This window comes from Phacochoerus africanus, chromosome 5, assembly GCF_016906955.1.
Source record: "Phacochoerus africanus isolate WHEZ1 chromosome 5, ROS_Pafr_v1, whole genome shotgun sequence".
NCBI classification, from domain to species: Eukaryota; Metazoa; Chordata; class Mammalia; order Artiodactyla; family Suidae; genus Phacochoerus; species Phacochoerus africanus.
The window spans coordinates 101,720,057-101,737,180 of NC_062548.1; the positions used below are offsets into that span (position 1 = coordinate 101,720,057).

At 51.8% G+C, this 17,124-nt stretch overlaps 2 protein-coding genes across 3 annotated transcripts in view; both read left to right on the top strand.

Moving 5' to 3' along the window:
• The window catches only part of THADA (THADA armadillo repeat containing), a 323,933-nt gene extending 317,054 nt beyond the window's left edge, over nucleotides 1-6,879 (top strand). For both annotated transcript variants that reach the window (XM_047782177.1, XM_047782178.1), the window contains exons 37-38: nucleotides 4,500-4,669; nucleotides 5,753-6,879. In XM_047782177.1, coding sequence (XP_047638133.1) covers nucleotides 4,500-4,669; nucleotides 5,753-6,151 — 569 coding nt within the window. In that variant the 3' untranslated portion in view covers nucleotides 6,152-6,879. The remainder of the gene's footprint in view (nucleotides 1-4,499; nucleotides 4,670-5,752) is intronic.
• Nucleotides 6,880-10,246: 3,367 nt separating this feature from the next.
• ZFP36L2 (ZFP36 ring finger protein like 2) lies at nucleotides 10,247-12,894 on the top strand. Its single transcript, XM_047782180.1, has 2 exons — nucleotides 10,247-10,592; nucleotides 11,127-12,894. The coding sequence occupies exons 1-2, from the start codon at nucleotides 10,542-10,544 to the stop codon at nucleotides 12,555-12,557; spliced, it is 1,482 nt and encodes a 493-aa protein (XP_047638136.1). The 5' UTR covers nucleotides 10,247-10,541; the 3' UTR covers nucleotides 12,558-12,894.
• The last annotated feature ends 4,230 nt before the right edge of the window (nucleotides 12,895-17,124 follow it).

Here is a 17,124-nt window from a genome sequence, read left to right on the forward strand (position 1 = left end):
CCACAGCAACACCAGATCCGAGCCTCGTCTGTGACCCACACCACAGCTCATGGCAATACCAGATCCCCAACCCACTGAGCAAGGCCAGGGATGGAACCTTTATCCTCATGGTTACTAGTCAGGTTCATTACCGCTGAACCACAGTGGGAACTCCAGATCCTTTGCACATGTTTTAACTGACTTATTTGTCTTTTTATTATTGTGTTTAAGAGTTTATGTATTTTAGATACAAATCCTTTGTCAGATATAAGATTTGCAAGTATTTTCTCACAATTCTGTGAGTTGTCTTTTCACTTTTCACTTTAATGAAGTCCTTTGAAGTATAAAAGGTTTTCTTGTGTTTTTTTTTTTTTCTATGAGTTTTATACTTTTACCTCCTAAATTTCAGCCTTTGCTACATTTTGAGTTAATTTTTGTGTATGTTGTGAGGTAGGGGTCCAGCTTCATTCTTTTGCATGTGAGTATTCAGTTGGCTCAGCTTCATTGGTTGAAAGGACTGTTCTTGACCCTGGGCAGTTGTTTTAACATCCTCGGCCAATTGATTGTAAACGTGAGGATTTACTTCTGGATGCTCAGTTCTAGCCCACTGATCTATATTATGTCTATCTTTATGCCAGTTTTGAAATCAGGAAGTGTCAGTCCTCCAGTTTTGTTGGCTTTTTCCAGATTGTTTTGGCTGTTCCGCACACACAGCAGATTCTCCTGACACACATGTTGCTTGGTCACTTGCTTTCTTGTCTCCTTAATGGACTGTGAGCCTGTGAGAGCCTGGCTGGCCTGCCTGGCTAGGCGAAAAGTGTCTTCTCCCTGCTCCTCGGCCCCCCCTTCACTGGGCCTGTGGCCAGTGGAGATCTGAGCTGTTGTGGCTGAGCTGTCTTCATCCAGGGCAAGGTAGGTGCATCTGGCCCCTCAAGTAGGAGATAAAAATCCAACTGATCCTCCCCTTGCCCCCATCCCAGCGTCAGTGTTTGGTTGTAATTCTGTTAGATCCACTCGGAGCCAACATACTAGCTCTCCCCTGGTGCCTCTGTCATTCTTGTCACTTTCCTGCCACGTCCTAAGCATGAGGCACAGCAGATGGTGCAGGCTGGGGCATATCTGTCTTGTCAGGTGGGGCAGGTGTCACAGTCCAGCTGCCTGGTGGCATCTCTGGTCCCCTCCAAGTGTTCTTTATGGGCCCAGCAGAAATGTTGCCTGCACTGCAGGCACCAATTTTGCTGATGGATGAAACTTTTTCTTCCTTGTAGGGCTTTCCGTCCTTGTCTTAAGAAGACCAAAAGAGGTGTAGCGGGGGAAAGGGGTGAATCAGAGGGCAGATTTTTCTGGAAGGTTTCAGGAGAGGCTGACCTGCTACTGGTACCATAATACTGAGGACTTACAGCTTTGACCTTTTCCCAAAATATGGCCCCCGGCTAGGAGCTCTCATTAATGAGGAAAAGTAATAAAACCGAGTGTGACTTGTCATCTCTCTGGAGTCCCAGGAATGATTCTTCATGGCCTCCCTGCAGGGTGAGGGGAGGCCAGTGCCTGGGGGAGACTGAGCTCAGTGCCTTCACTGTGAACCGTGTGAACTTGGACCCGATTTCTGTGAGACAGCTTCCTCTTTTGTTAGTAAGGGAGCAATAAGGAATTTTTTTTTTAATGGCCACACCCACAGCATATGGAAATTCCTGGGCCAGGGACGGAATCCAGCCACAGCTGCGACCGAGCTGGGTCTTTTAACCCATTGTGTCAAGCTGGGGATTGAACCTGTGCCTCCACAGCAACCTGAGCCACTGCAGTCAGACTCTTAACCCACTGCATGACAGCAGGAACTCCCACGAAGGGTTCAAATAGGAAAGTGTTCGTTGTTATCAACCTATTGGATGCTTTCCTTGTGGCAGTCCCTATATTACTATTCAAACTAAATCAAATAGGGTAAAGAAAAAGTTTTCGTCATCTCCAGAGCCATAAACTGGAGTGTTTTGAGCATCTGCTGTATGTTTAATCCTGTACTAGTCTTCATGTGTATTTTCAATTCTCTGAGGTTCGAAAGAGGCCAGTTAATGGCACCCTCCCGCATAAAGACTCTAAACTAGTTGAGAACTGCACAGAAGAGTCAGAGATAAAAATAGAGATTGTATTATAAATGAAGGTTGGACCAACACACGGCTCCGACCTACAGCTAAAATGCATCTTCACGCTTTCGCCTGACTTTTTCTGTTCCCCAGTTTGAAGCCTCGTTCCAAGGTGCAGAACCTAAGGAGCAGGTGTCCTGGGGGATAGATCTGGGGCTCTGAGGGTGGTAACATTGGTCTTTTGGCTGCTTCTGTGAGTCTCGGCTCCGCTTCCTGGGCTCTCTGTAGTGCTAGCCCTGAGGGAGTGGTCACCAACTCTGCTTATCTCACCATGAAGACTTATGTCTCTGGAATGTTGTCGCTAATTCTTGTCCGAAGCTGTGCTCTGCATGCACCATGACACTTGTTGGCAATTCCAGTTTCTTGACAGACATTTAAAGCTCTCTGTGTGCACGTGAGTTAACCTGTCTGAGCCCTGGATTCCTCATCTCTGAAGTGTGGTAAGACTCAACCCAAAGGATGTTGAAGGACTGGAGAGAAAGGACTTAGTTAGGGACTGGCCCTTAATAGGTCCGTTGAGCCTGGTGCAACACCCTAGGGAACCCAGCTTTCCTTTCCAGATGCCGAGGCTTCTCCCTGTGTGCTGAGTAAGTCTCTTTAGAGGCCAAAGGATCAGGCACAGGTCTGCGGGCTGGAGTTAAGAGATGGAGATTTGGGAAAGACAAGGACTCAGTAGAAGCCGGGCATTGAAAAGCAAGCACAGTGCATGAACTGATCCGTACGGATTTATTGCCTGTGTGGTGGAACTTCAATCCCACATTTCAAGCCTCCTCCCGGTTGGGGGTGGGAGGGGTGTCTGGGGTTGTTAGCAAAAGTGTCAATGCCCCAAGCCTCCCCTCAAACCCATATTTAGGATTGTCTAAGGCAAAATGGTGAAGTAAGCAATGGTTTCCCCAGGCACCCACTTCCTCTTTCTGCACCCCCTTCTCCTCTTTCAGCATCCTTCCCCCAGCCAGCCAGGAGGATGAGTCTCTGAAAACGAATTCACTGCAGCACAAAGGGTGGCAGAGTATGAGCTAACTCCAGCCCCCTAACTGTCGCTGTAGGGCCCGGTGAACTATGAATGGTTTTTGTAATTTTTAAATCGGCCACGCCCACAGCAAGTAGTTCCCTGGCCAGGGATCAACCAACACCACAGCCGTTCCCGAGTCACAGCAGTGACAGTGCTGCATCCTTAACACACTGCACCACCAGAAAAACCCGTTTTCACATTTGTAGATGGTTGGAAAAAATCAAAAGAAGAATAATAGTTTGTGACACAAAAAAATTACATGAAATTCAAATTTTATTGAAACATAAAGTTTTATTGGAACCGTATCACCACAACCATTTGTTTACATATTGTCTATGACTGCTTTCAGCTGAGTTGAACAGTTGTGACAGAGACCATAAGACTCCCAAAAACTAAAATATTTACCTTCTGTCCCTTTAAAAAGAAGCTTGCTGGAGTTCCCATTGTGGCTCAACGGGTTAGGAACCTGACAGGTATCTATGAGGATGCACTGGCCTCACTCAGTGGCTTAATAAGGATCCCAAGTTGCCACAAGCTGCGATGTAGCTCGCAGATGCAGCTTGGATCTGGTGTTGCTGTGGCTGTGGCGTAGGCCAGCAGCTGCAGCTCTGATTTGACCCCTAGCCTGGGAACTTCCATAGGTTGCAGGTGCGGCCCTAAAAAGGAAAACAAAAAAGTTAAAAAATAAAAAGATGGATGCTAGAGATTTACTGTGCTATGTGCTCAACGGGATTTGCCTTCAGAGGAAGGGGCAAAGCAAGGGAACTCAGGCATGTGGGCAGGCCTGCAGAGGAGATGCTGACTGAGAAACTTTCCCAATATCCTTCCAGTTAGAAGGGCAGAGGGTGGAATTGTCTAGTTCTGCAGACAGGGCCGCTTTTTTTCTTTTGCTTTTTAGGGCCACACCCAAGGCGTATGGAGGTTCCCAGGCTAGGGGTCGAATCGGAGCTGTAGCTGCCGGCCTACACCACAGCCATAGCAACGCCAGATCCAAGCCGCGTCTGCAACCTACACCACAGCTCACGGCAATGCCGGATCCTTAACCCACTGAGCGAGGCCAGAGATGGAACCTGTGTCCTCATGGTTCCTAGTCGGATTCGTTTCAGCTGTGCAGCTAGGGCTGCTTTTGTTTACACCGGGATAGCATGGCATGGAAATGGTGGGATTCAGGCATATGCCTCCGTCTAGCTGTGTAGACAGCAGGATTCAGTAGTGGATTAATAACCCTTAGAGAGCCAGTCCCTCCAGCTTCCCTACCAGGCTGATGGCAGTGATTTTACCTGAGGCCATTCAAGTTCCCAGAGTCCTGCACAGCCTCCCTGGTCAGCCCTGAGCAGCCCATTCATCACTCGCCTCTCTCGTCCCCACAGAATTTGCCTTCTGCCAGGTGGATGCCTGCATTGCACTGGATCTGGCCCTGGCTGTGCTGTGTGACCTGCTCCAGCAGTGGGACCAGCTGGCCCCTGGACTCCCAGTCCTGCTGGGATGGCTGTTGGGAGAGGGTGATGACCGCGTGGTCTGTGTGGAGAGCGCGCATCAGGTAACCCCAGGGCCTCAGGGCAGTGGAGGCAGGTGGGAGTGTCCAACACCCACTGGGTGCAGCACTTACAGGCTTACGCGGGCTTATCGTGCCCGCTGAAAGTGTGCTTCTGGATGCTCAGATACTGAGCAATAACCAACCAGGACAGGCTCCAAGTGACCCCAGCAGTTCACTGGGGGCTGCTCGGGGCACTGGGGCAGCTCTCATGCTGGCCTTCCGGGTTCCAGTGGCAGGCCTTCAGATCAGTGTGGGGAGGGGACTTTAAAAGGGGCCCCTGGGCAGTTGAGTTTAATTACCGAGAAAGCTTATGGGTGACACTGGAGTACCTGTGGGCTCCCCATAGTTGGGTCTGAAGGCGAAACACTTCCAGAGAATCAGGTTCCTTCCAGGATCTTTGCTGCTTGAAGAAAATTATTCGCTTCCTCCGGGTAGGGGAGCAGTCCACAGATGGGGAAACTGAGGACCAAGATAAACAGCAAGAGCTTCTTGAGAACTAAAACTCCACTCCACCCGTGTCTGACTCAGCTGGCCTTCCTGGCATCCGCAAGAGGCCAAGAGTTCAGCAAACAGCCTGTTTATGGGAAATTTGGAGACAAGATAAAATGTCTGTGATAAAATGACCTTGAAAATCCCCAACGGTGTAGAAATTTGGTTTCATACTCGAGAGACTCGAGTCTTGTGTTGGACAGTTCTTTGCCCTTTGTTCTGCTGCTCAGATTCCTCTTCCCCCCACCCCCACCCCCTCTGGTTTCTGGAGACACCTTCAGGCCTAGGCCCACTCCTGTGCTGAGGTCTCCTTTTCAGCACCAGGCCCCCAAAATATCTTGGCTGAGAACCACAAACACATCTTTATCAAAGGTCATGTTAAGTCTGGGGGAAGAAAATTCTTCTCCGGTGGAGAAGTACAACAAGTGAAAATAGAAGGTGACCTTCAAGGCTGCAAGTGGTGTGTGTCCAGGGGTGTTGACAGGCGAGAGCGGGCCCTCTGTCGGGTGGGGGAGGGGCCACACTGCTTCTGCGGCCGCGGGACTCTGCTCAGCATCCCCTCTGAGGTTGGCTTTTGGCCTTTTCTTCTGATTCTAGGTGGAAGAAGACCACCTGTTTGAAAAAACGGAAGTCAACTTTTGGGCTGAGACCCTGATCTTCGTGAAATACCTCTACAAGCACCTCTCCCGCCTCCTCTCCACGTCCAGCTGGTATCCCCTGCGCCCCGAGTGGCTCCATCGTCTTCAGAGGACAGCGTCCGAGCAGTGCCACCTCCTCTCCCAGCTCTTCAGAGAGCTGCCACCAACGGCTGAGTTTTTGAAGACGGCAGAGTTTACGAGGCTGCGCATCCTGGAGGAAAGGACTCTGGCTTGCCTGAGGCTGCTGGCCTTTCTGGAAGAAAAGGACGGGGAAGGCGTCCTAATTCTGGATGCTTTGGACTCTCCTGCAGCAGCAGCGAATCCGTTAACCCTTCCAAGAACAGAAAGGGCTTGTTGAAGAAAGAAGACTTGTTGGGGGCGGGGGGGGCTGAGGTATTCCCCCACTAAGTCTGCAGGAAGTTCGTTAAACATAAATTCGAGAATCTTCTCCCCGTCACACCTCCCCCACCTCTGTGAATCTAGTCTCCTTTCCTACAGAGGAATTTTTCTTCAGTTCCGTCATTCAAGGCAGCCTCGTTTATTGCAGCTACTGTAGGAAGTGAGGCTACCACGTGGAGTATTTACTCTGTTCCCAGGTGCAGGCCACCTGCAGGCCTGACTTAGGCTTTCTCATCCCCCAGGACCTCCACTATCCAACCATAGCCAGCCTGCATTTTCTCTGAGTTGATTACACAGAATTGGGTTTTAAGACATGATTCCCCATCACCACCCCCTTTTTTTTTGGCTGGACGTAGAAGCTGATTTAGTTGGCAAACAGCCCATTTGGTCAGCATTCCAAATTTTATTCCATTTTTAGCTAAGGCAAGAATATATATTCCAAACGTTGGGTCCTGGGAGATTAAGGATCAGCTTCATACAAGTAATTTTTTTACTGTCTGCATGTTTAAGTCCTTCAGTGACCTACGTATGCAATCCTAATTAACAAAAGACCCATTAAGAGCTCCAACCCCCCACCCCCCATTATTAGGAAACCGGATTTCACCACCCGGTGAAACCATAGACTCTTGGCTGTTACAAGGAACCTGGGGAAAGGAGAGTCAAAATAAATGACTTGTTTGCTACTAACACTGTTTACTATCATTTTCTTGGTGGCAGTAACACGAAGATTCTCATTTAAGATGCCAGAAAACATTTATCCATTTCAGTGATTTAATCTAGACCTTAAGGATTTTCGGCTTGTCTAAATCCAGCCTGCCCTGCTTCCTCAGACACCCAGCAGGTGTCGCTCTTGCACACATTTTTCTGCTGGTTCTGGTTTTTTTTTTTGTTTTGTTTTTTTTTTGTTTTGTTTTTTAATTGGCTTGCCATTCCTGATTTATAATTTCTGAGTAAGTGTCATCCAAAGACAGTTATATTGAAATTCACACCTTGGGCGGGTCATAGCCTCATCCATGTTCATTTTTCATCCTAGTTATCTGAAAAAATGATTTCAGTAATCATATATGCACTTGGTCCTGCTTTTAGGATCTGTAAATATTTTTAAATACTTCTCAGGTGAGCAATCAGAATTATTTTACTGATGTGTAAGGGTCTAAAGGGGCAGTTTAGAGAAGAGTTTGAAATGATCATTTCCTACTGTAAAAAAGCCTATATTGCAAATATAATTTGTTTATCTTTGAAAGAAAACCACCCAATTACTCAAAGTAGAGCCCACTGGAAGTGTGGAGAAAGGGCTGTACAGGAAGAGGTGAGGAAAGAAGTTAACAAAAGTTTTGTCCCATAGAGAGCAGGGAATTCCTGGAGTGGTTCTGCATTATTCAGCTCAAAATGTGCTTTTTTGTGAGCCTGGATTAATTACCTGGTTAGGCATCTCTAGCCCACACTTGATGGAAAGTTGCCAACCTAACATTTCTTTTTGTTCTGAGAAGGCCTGGCTGGTGAGAAGTCAGAGAATTGTTGGCATAGCGTGATGATAACCATGGTAGAATAATTATGAAATTGGCTCCAGCAAAGCCCAGCTCATTTGAAAAGGCCAGCATTCCTTTTTTTCTCCATTTAAAATGAAATAAAGCAGTTACATAATAATAAAAATATTTTCTACCAGCAGGTACTCTGCTCCAAAGTCCTTCTACCAAGCCCACAAAGTGGGTGTTCTCAAAGCTGTTGACTGGGAATTACCCCAGGTTCTGATCTTGGCTGCCTCTGGCCAGCCTGGGAGGACAGGAGAGACAGATGTTTCCACTGGTTCTGTATCTGAAATCTTGTTACTGACCTCCCAATGCAGGAGAAATTGTTGTTTCACACTTTCTTGATGCTTTCCCAAGGGAAACTCATAATACCCCATTGTTAGGGCCGGCCCTCCAACTCTTGTGTTGGGGATCATTTAAACAAAGAACAAAACAGAGTCAGGGTTCTTGGGTATTCTAGGCTACAGGTGTCAGACACAGTTGCCCAGCCTTGTCTAAGGGCCAGTGTAGGCTGGAGAGGTAAGAGGGAAGCAGTGACCTCTTCTGAGGTCACTGTCCTTGGCTCCTAGCTTGAGGGTCCGGTATTTGATGCCTCCTCAGCTCTGTGTTCACAGAGGCCCTCCACCTATCTGGCCATACCCCAGAGGCCTGGCTTCCTCCATTTCTATGTTTGTCAATGTGTTTTAATAAATAAGAGAGATTATACTTGTTTATCTTTTAATCACCTTAACAAATAACTCGTTTGCACTTTGACATAGGTGAGAGAGGAGTGAAAACAGGAATTACCTTACTTTTACAAGGAACTCCAGGTGCCTAAGTGATTATGTGATTTGCCTAAAATCACAGGGTTTATAAGGGACAGGGCCCGAACTCTAGCCCTATGCTTCCCATCCTGAAGTGCTCACAGCCCTGCTCTAGCTCCCTGGATGGGCGGCGGGTGGAGAATACAGCAGTGGACACTGAATGCAAGCTGAACTCTAAGGAGTCGGTTTCTTGAGTGACAGGCCTGACTCATTCCCTCCCAGGTTCACTGAGATAAAGAATGAGCGCTGCAGAATGGAAGTGAGCATCAGGAAACAAAACAAGATCAGCTGGGGAAGGGGGCGTGGGTAGCTTCTTGGCCTTGCGCTTACTGGACCTTTCAACTTAGGCCCAGTTACAGCCTAGGCTGTCAGGTGTGCGAAATCATGGGCCCCGCTCCAGCTTTTTGGCAGCATATGCCAAGACGCGGAGCGAGGAGTCCCGGACCAGATCTGCTCAAGTAGGGGCGACAGCGGCTTTAGCCTCCCTGGGCGCTAGGGGGGGCGTCTGCCCCATACCCACAGGGCACCCGTTGGCAGAGCATTTCCCAACGCGAGTTTTTGGGGGTGTGGGAGGAAACCCGGGCGAGCCCACCAGACGCGTCCTCGGTGCCCAGCCCTGCCTGGCTGCGGGTCGGCCTCAGCCAGAGCCTGCAGCCCACAGGTTCTGCTCACAGTTAAGGCGGGGCGCGGCGCCCTCAACGGCCGGAGGGAAAGGGCTAGGAGGGCGCGCCTGGCCAAGGCTGCGGAGGGCGGGAGCCTCGGCTGGCAGCTTGCCACCACCCCCGGGAGGGCTGGGGAAGACCGAACCGACCGGCAGACAGACAAGGTGGCGGGAAGTGGCCTCCATGCCTGCACTGCTCTCCCGGCCTTTCCTCCTGTCCTCCCAGCCGGCTCCCCCGCCCGGGACGCCCCGCGCCACTCCGCGCCTTTGGCCCTGGCTCAAGGTCTTGTGATGTGATTAGCAAAGCCAGCGCCTTGTCCTCAGACACTCAGCCCTGCCCGGCAGGCCCCGGCGCTCAAGCCCTGTTTACTGCAGCCTGGGCGGGAAGGGGGGCGGAGAAACGGGCCCAGGCTCCTCCGGGCAGGACTACCCCGGCAGCCGCCCGCGTGGCCGCTCCCGCCCCCACCCCCACCGCACTCCACGTGCAGTCGGGATGGAGCCACCACCCATCCGACTCAAGCCCTCGCCCCCCGCCCTCCCGGCCGGAGCACCCTTTGCAACCCAGTCGGGCCGCGCGGACGGTTGCAGTATTCTTGCATTTTGCAATTCCCGCGCCCAGTATAAGACCGAGGGTGGGAGATAAAAACTCCGCAATTTCGCGTAGCAGGATCGGGCGGGGAGAGACACGTCCAGGACTGCAGAACCCCGGCCAGCTTAAACGTGCTGGGGATTTCCAACAGTGCAGCCCCAGAGGAGGGGAGCAGAATCTTCCCGCCGCCACCTAGCAGCACCCATCTAGGCCGAGCTCTCCACGCTGCCCCGGGCGCCCCAGCGCCCAGCCCCGCCCCGAGGCCTCCCCGCCCCCCTCCCCCAGAGAAAAAAAAAATTGGCGGCGGCCAATGGGAGGCCGGGAAGGCGCCTGACGTCCGCGAGCCGGCGGGCGGCGTTGCCTGGAGACCCCGGCGGGGGTCAGCGTTCTGTCCCCTCCCCCGGCACGCCCCTCCAGCCTCTGCCGCGCTGCGGGACAGTATATAGGGCGCGCGCTCGCAGGCCGCTGAGTTCCAGCAGTCCGAGAGCTGCCGTCGGCTCCGCGCGGGGGGGCGGGCCGGGCACCCCGGGGCGCGGAGGAGCGCTCTAGCTTCACTCTTTCTTTCCCCCCACTCCGCACTCCTGGGCACCCTCAAAACCAGTCCACGCTGCTGCCTCCGTTCCTTCTTTTCTCGCCCCCCAGCAAACTTTCGATCCCTCCCCCGCCCCTCGCCCGTTATTCGTCGTGGCTCGAGCCCGGCCGCGTCGCCGCGAGGGTTCCTCCGGACCTCCCTGCCTGCAGCTCCGACCATTACAGGATCCAGAAACATGTCGACCACACTTCTGTCCGCCTTCTACGATATCGACTTCTTGTGCAAGGTACGCGGGCGGGGAAAGGAAGGAGGGAGGAGGAGGAGAGGCAAGAAGGAAGCCCTTCGAGATTTCAGACTTGGCCCTCTGCCCTCGGCTTTGGGAGTCCTTTCCTCGCCTTGACTTTTGGGTTCGGGAAAAATCCTGGAGTTTGCAGTGTGTGTTCTCGCGCCTTGTGGGCGGAGAGAAGGAGAAGAGAGGAAGGGCCGGAGGGAGTAGCTGTAGCTGTTTAGTTTCTCCCCAGCCGACCACAGCCACGCTGCCCGGGGCTTCCCGGACGGGGTTTGCGCCGCCCAGGCCGGCGGCCCACGGCTGAAGATCACATGTTGCAAGCCGGCGCGGCCTAGGGTGGGAGAGTTCGGCTCCTCCCAACTCGAACTTGATTCTTGTGCTCTTGTAAGGGTGGCGGTTGGGGGCCGAGTCAGAATCCGAAAAAAGGGAAAAGAATCGGAGAGCTGCAAGTGGTTGTTACTCTGCAACTCCTCCAACTCTTCCCTTCCTTTTCCACTTTTCACCCCTTCCCCGCTACCCTCCTTTTGGCAGACGGAGAAATCCCTGGCCAACCTCAATCTGAACAACATGCTGGACAAGAAGGCGGTGGGGACGCCTGTGGCCGCTGCCCCCAGCTCGGGCTTCACCCCGGGCTTCCTCCGACGGCACTCGGCCAGCAACCTGCACGCGCTCGCCCACCCAGCGCCTAGCCCCGGCAGCTGCTCGCCCAAGTTCCCGGGCGCGGCTAACGGCAGCAGCTGCGGCAGCGCGGCGGCCAGCGGCCCGGCCTCCTACGGCACCCTCAAGGAGCCGTCGGGGGGCGGCGGCACGGCCCTGCTGAACAAGGAGAACAAATTCCGGGACCGCTCGTTCAGTGAGAACGGCGATCGCAGCCAGCACCTCCTGCACCTGCAGCAGCAGCAGAAGGGGGGCGGCGGCTCCCAGATCAACTCAACGCGCTACAAAACTGAGCTGTGCCGACCCTTCGAGGAGAGCGGCACGTGCAAATACGGCGAGAAGTGCCAGTTCGCGCACGGGTTCCACGAGCTGCGCAGCCTGACTCGCCATCCGAAGTACAAGACGGAGCTGTGCCGCACCTTCCACACCATCGGCTTCTGCCCCTACGGGCCGCGCTGCCACTTCATCCACAACGCCGATGAGCGGCGGCCTGCGCCATCGGGGGGTGCCTCCGGGGACCTGCGCACCTTCAGTGCCCGAGACGCGCTGCACCTGGGCTTCCCTCGGGAGCCGCGGCCCAAGCTGCACCACAGCCTCAGCTTCTCGGGCTTCCCGTCGGGCCACCACCAGCCCCCGGGGGGCCTGGAGTCGCCCCTGCTGCTCGACAGCCCCACGTCGCGCACCCCGCCGCCGCCCTCCTGTTCCTCCGCCTCGTCCTGCTCCTCGTCCGCTTCTTCCTGTTCGTCGGCCTCGGCAGCCTCCACGCCCTCGGGCGCCCCGACGTGCTGTGCCTCTGCGGCGGCCGCGGCTGCGGCGGCTCTGCTGTACGGCACTGGGGGCGCCGAAGACCTGCTCGCTCCGGGCGCGCCCTGCGCCGCCTGCTCGTCGGCCTCGTGCGCCAACAACGCCTTCGCCTTCGGCCCGGAGCTGAGCAGCCTCATCACGCCGCTCGCCATCCAGACCCACAACTTCGCCACGGTGGCTGCCGCCGCCTACTATCGCAGCCAGCAGCAGCAGCAGCAGGGCCTGGTGCCCCCTGCGCAGCCCCCGGCACCGCCCAGCGCGCCCCTCCCTACCAGCGCCACCGCGCCGCCCTCACCGCCCTTCAGCTTCCAGCTGCCGCGCCGCCTGTCCGAGTCCCCCGTGTTCGACGCTCCCCCTAGCCCCCCGGACTCGCTGTCGGACCGCGACAGCTACTTGAGCGGCTCCCTGAGCTCGGGCAGCCTCAGCGGCTCTGAGTCCCCCAGCCTCGACCCTGGCCGCCGCCTGCCCATCTTCAGCCGCCTCTCCATCTCCGACGACTGAGGCAAGAGGGCGCCAGTGAGGAGGAGGAAGGGAAGGCAGTTCTGGGGGTGTTGGAGGGCGCCCCGGCGGTCTCGCCTCTGCTAGGGGCAGGGGAGCACGGGGATGTGTAGGGGGGAATGATACCGGCCACAAGCAGACTTCAGGCCGCACCGAGCACTTGGACTCGAACTTGTGTGCCGGGAGGGGCCCCCACCCCTCCCTCTTCGGTTTCCTCTTGTTTTTTTTTTTTTTTATTATTATTTTTATTATTATTACGAAGTTTCATTCTTGTTGAGCAAAAAAAAAAAAAAGCCAACGAACTTTTTGTATTGGTGAACAAAATATTCACAACGGGGCAGTTGTTATGCGAATTGAACAAAAAAACAAAAAAAAAAGACAAACACCTAAAAACTTTTTTAGGTCTCTGAGTGTGGGACTTTAGGAAAAATCAACCCAGCACCAGCAGCTACCAACCACCATTCCATATCTTCACTTGAAAAGCATTAGTTAACAGTCCAGATGCGGGGACTCTTGAGTGGAGTTCCTAATTGTTTGTCTCAGACCAGTGTAAACAAACCAGCCAGCCATCACCTTGCTAAACCTTTAAGCTTTTAGAATCCAATATCCTACCAAGAATATGCCTTGATAGCAGACCTCAGCTCCATAGGTGTTTTTTGTTTTTTTAACAAAGTTAAATATGTCTGGAAAAAAAAAACTTGCATTCCAAAGTTTCATACCGGTTACTGGTTTCATTGCCACCACTTAGTGGATGTTTAATTTAGAATCATTTTGTCTGCTCTTTTCTGGAAGCTTTGGGCAGAGTTTAGTTTGTAATTGTTGGGGAATAACTGCTGAATTTTTAGCTGTTTTGAGTTGATTCGCACCACTGCACCACAACTCAATATGAAAAAACTATTTAACTTATTTATTATCTTGTGAAAAGTATACATTGAAATTTTTGTTCATACTGTATTTATCAAGTATGATGAAAAGCAATAGATATATATTCTTTTATTATGTTAAATTATGATTGCCATTATTAATCGGCAAAATGTGGAGTGTATGTTCTTTTCACAGTAATATATGCCTTTTGTAACTTCACTTGGTTATTTTATTGTAAATGAGTAAAAAAAAATCTTAATTTAAGAGATTGTATGTAATATTTATTTCATTAATTTCTTTCTTTGTTTACGTCAATTTTGAAAAGATTGCATGATTTCTTTACAGAAATCTATCTTGAGGCTGTGGAAGTAGTTTGAGGAATATCTTATGAGTTTTTCTTAGAATGTATAATGGTTGTAGCCCATCCAACTTTAAAAGAAAAAAGTGACCACATACTTTGTAATCAGGCATAAATGTGGCATGCTTTTCTCATTCCAACTTTAAAAACTAGCAAAAAAGAAATGTGTTTTGTTTGCTTATCCCACCAGTTCTACTGTGACATAACTGCGTATAAAGACATGTAGCAATAAGGGGGGGGGGTAGTCTCAGTGCCTTTGGAAGGGCCAGAACTTGCCTTAAATCTTCCTCAACCAAATAAGTATTTTGTCTATTAGTGCTTGAGAGAATTTGAATGTAGGATGGGTTCAACTGCACAAAAGGAAAAGATTTTTACCACTTTTTTATATATAGATATAAACTGAAGAGGCCACCTCTTAGTGCTAAAATGGTATATGTAGTACATGAATATGACTTGTTTAATTACAGAAAATTCCAAAACTTGTACTATTTTTTTTTTTCCATGTAGAAAGGCAGGAATCTTTCCTGGACAGCGGATGAATGAGTAGTCGTTTTAGTTTGTACGTAGGTACAGTTGGAGCACTATATTTGTATGTACTCGGGACTACTTTGACAGAAGTAGGTATTTGAATGTAACGAGATAAGTCAACTTGAGTTGTAATATATTTTGGGGAATCAGTTCACTACAAATTGTGACTGTAAACATTGTACTGTAAATGTTCTGTAGTTTTCCCCCAATAAAAATTTTGGGAAAAAAATATTAATGTGTAAGATAGCTTGCTTTTTTTTTTTTTTCCCTAGCTTCCCACACCCCTCTCAGGCATTGATTGCCCAGGTCAGAGGGGTTGAGGGCTAGGATTTAGCTGGTAGAGCCCAGAGTTCAGAAGAGCTTGTCCCCCCCGCATGTTTTATAGCAAGTTCTTTTAGCTGGAAGAAAGTAATTTGGACTGTCAAGGGCATTAGTTAGCTGTTCCCCTTGGTAATAAGATGCATCCCTGGGTTGGCTGGTGGCAGGGCCTGGCTGGAAGGCCTGAAGGGGTGTGGCCCGCCTGTGAGTCACCAAGTGGTCACGTGTCTGCAGTGGCAGCTGAAGGTCTGACTTCCCCCCCTCCACCCCCCCACCGCTGAGACGCCCAGGGAACTGCTTGGGTGAGGAGGGTCTTGCCAACCCTTGGCTGAGCTGGGGGTGGGGGGGTGAGGCCCAACCTTTCCTGGGCTGGAGAACCAGGGTTTTGCCTGGACTTTGGAAAGCCTGGTTGTGTCCTTGTCCGCAGAGGACGGAAAGAGAAGGAAGATTAAACAGGTTAAACTTATATCTGGGTAATGTTTGTTTATGCGGACGGCTTCCTGTGGGAGTGAGCACACACGTTATTTATGCAAAAGGATTAGTGTCTGTGTTTGAGACGGTTGAAAGCGGCCAGAAAGCACATTTAACCCAGGTCTCTGGAAAAGGAAAGGAAAAAAATAAAAGCACCAATCTGTCTGCTGATTCTCACAACTGAGCTGAAACCTTAGTATGGTCCTTTCTTACACTTTAAAACAAAAATGGTTCATAAATCAATTCCTGTTTTTCCTTCTCCATTCCCCCCCCCCCACTCCACCCTGCAACACACACTTCAGACACTTTTTCCAAAGTAGGTAAGAGACTCAGCAAAAGTTGTTTTCTCACCTACAACAGCTGGGCTTTATCAGCTGAAGTTGCAACCTCCGCAGGCCTGTGTTCGCGGGTCTCCGGGGGCCTCATTGCTGAGCCCGGCAGGGTGGGGGCGTCGGTGGAGTCCGCCAGGCCTCAGGCAGCTGTTTCATGTTAAGGACGATCGCACTGGTGTTCACTGGAGCGTCTGGGTGCTGGGCGATCGCCGCCAAAGGAGCCGAGGAACAGTTTCGAAGTTCTCCCAGCTGCCCGGCCCCCGGCTGAGGGCCTCGGCGGTGGGGGAGGGAAGCCTGAGGCCAAGGAGGGCTCGGCCGGCCTGGACCCCGCAGGCTCCCAGGCCTCTGCACCACAAAGAATGTGCAATGGGCAGGAAAAGTCTAAAGTGTGGTGCTATTTAGGCCAAACTGCATTTCAAAGGCCTTGTTTCCACCTCATTCCCAAACTGATTTTTCTGAACAAGTACTTTGGATCAGCTGGAATGGTCGACTTCTTTTTGGGGTAAGCCGCCTTCATTTTTGAAAAGTTGGTTTGTTTGAAAGCCCAACTGCTAGGAGTTGATGTTTTGGATTTAAGACCCAGTGGAGCGTGGAAAGCGGGGCGGGGGGCCGGGGCGGGGGGGGGGGGGGGGCGATCATTCAGAAATTTCCTCTTGCCACAGATCAATGGAGGGTATGTAGGTCATTGTCTTTCTGCAGCGCCTGGAATTAACAGCACACCACACGCTTGGTCACCCTGAGCAGAGTTTTCTTGTAAATTAAGGGAACTAGAAGTAAAAACTGCAAGTAAGAACAAGCCAGGATTCCTATCACGGGCTGGGGAGCGGAACTAAAACTGACTCCTGCGTTACATTCTAGAAAATTCTTTGGTTGTCCGTTGTGAGAATGAGCCCGGAATGTGATGATGTTTAGGATGTCTTCACCAGGGCATTTCCACCAGCCATTGGCAAACGAAGGTATCTTTGAAGCGGCCCGGTTCGTGTGTACCACCTTCTACATTATTTCGGAGAAGGGGTGCATGCGTGTAGCTAGTTTCCACCCTTCACTCTGTCTGAATCCACTGCTGAGTGTATAAAACGAGGGGAAAAAACCACACACACACAAACTATTGAGAAGGCCAGAGCTCTGCACCCCCCCTTGGGAATAGATGGGGGATTGTGAGCCCGGGAGCGGCTCAGGAACCCGGATGCAAGGGCCAGGCCCTGGAGGGCTCAATGCAGGCTGGACAAACAGGCAAAGCTCTTTGCTGCAGCTCTGGCCCCGCACTGGGATGCTCAGTGGGGAACTCTGCCTGGGGGGTGGGGCTCTCAGAAACCCCAGGGGCTGGCTGTGTGTGGAGACGGGGAGGCCCACTAGGGAGCATTTGAACCTGGAAGAGAACCGTCTCCGGGCATTTGCTCTCTTTCAGTTGTGCTTGTGGTGGTGACAAGGGTGAGGGCAGATGTGCCTCTGGCTCCATCTTGAAAGTTGGAAGTTGGGCCTCTGGGCCTTCCCTGGCCTTGTGAGTTAATGGGAGCCAATGAGGCCCGCCCCTGGTAAGCGGCCCGGCTCACCTGCCACCAGGGGCCTGTAACCACTCTCCATCGTTGTTACCTCATGGATGCTGTTTATTTTTTCTTGTTCGTTCTCTGGGATGTGCAGACGTGTGGCCATCCAGGGCAGTTCCAGTTTGTGCCGCTGGCAAGGCCCAGGAGGGAGG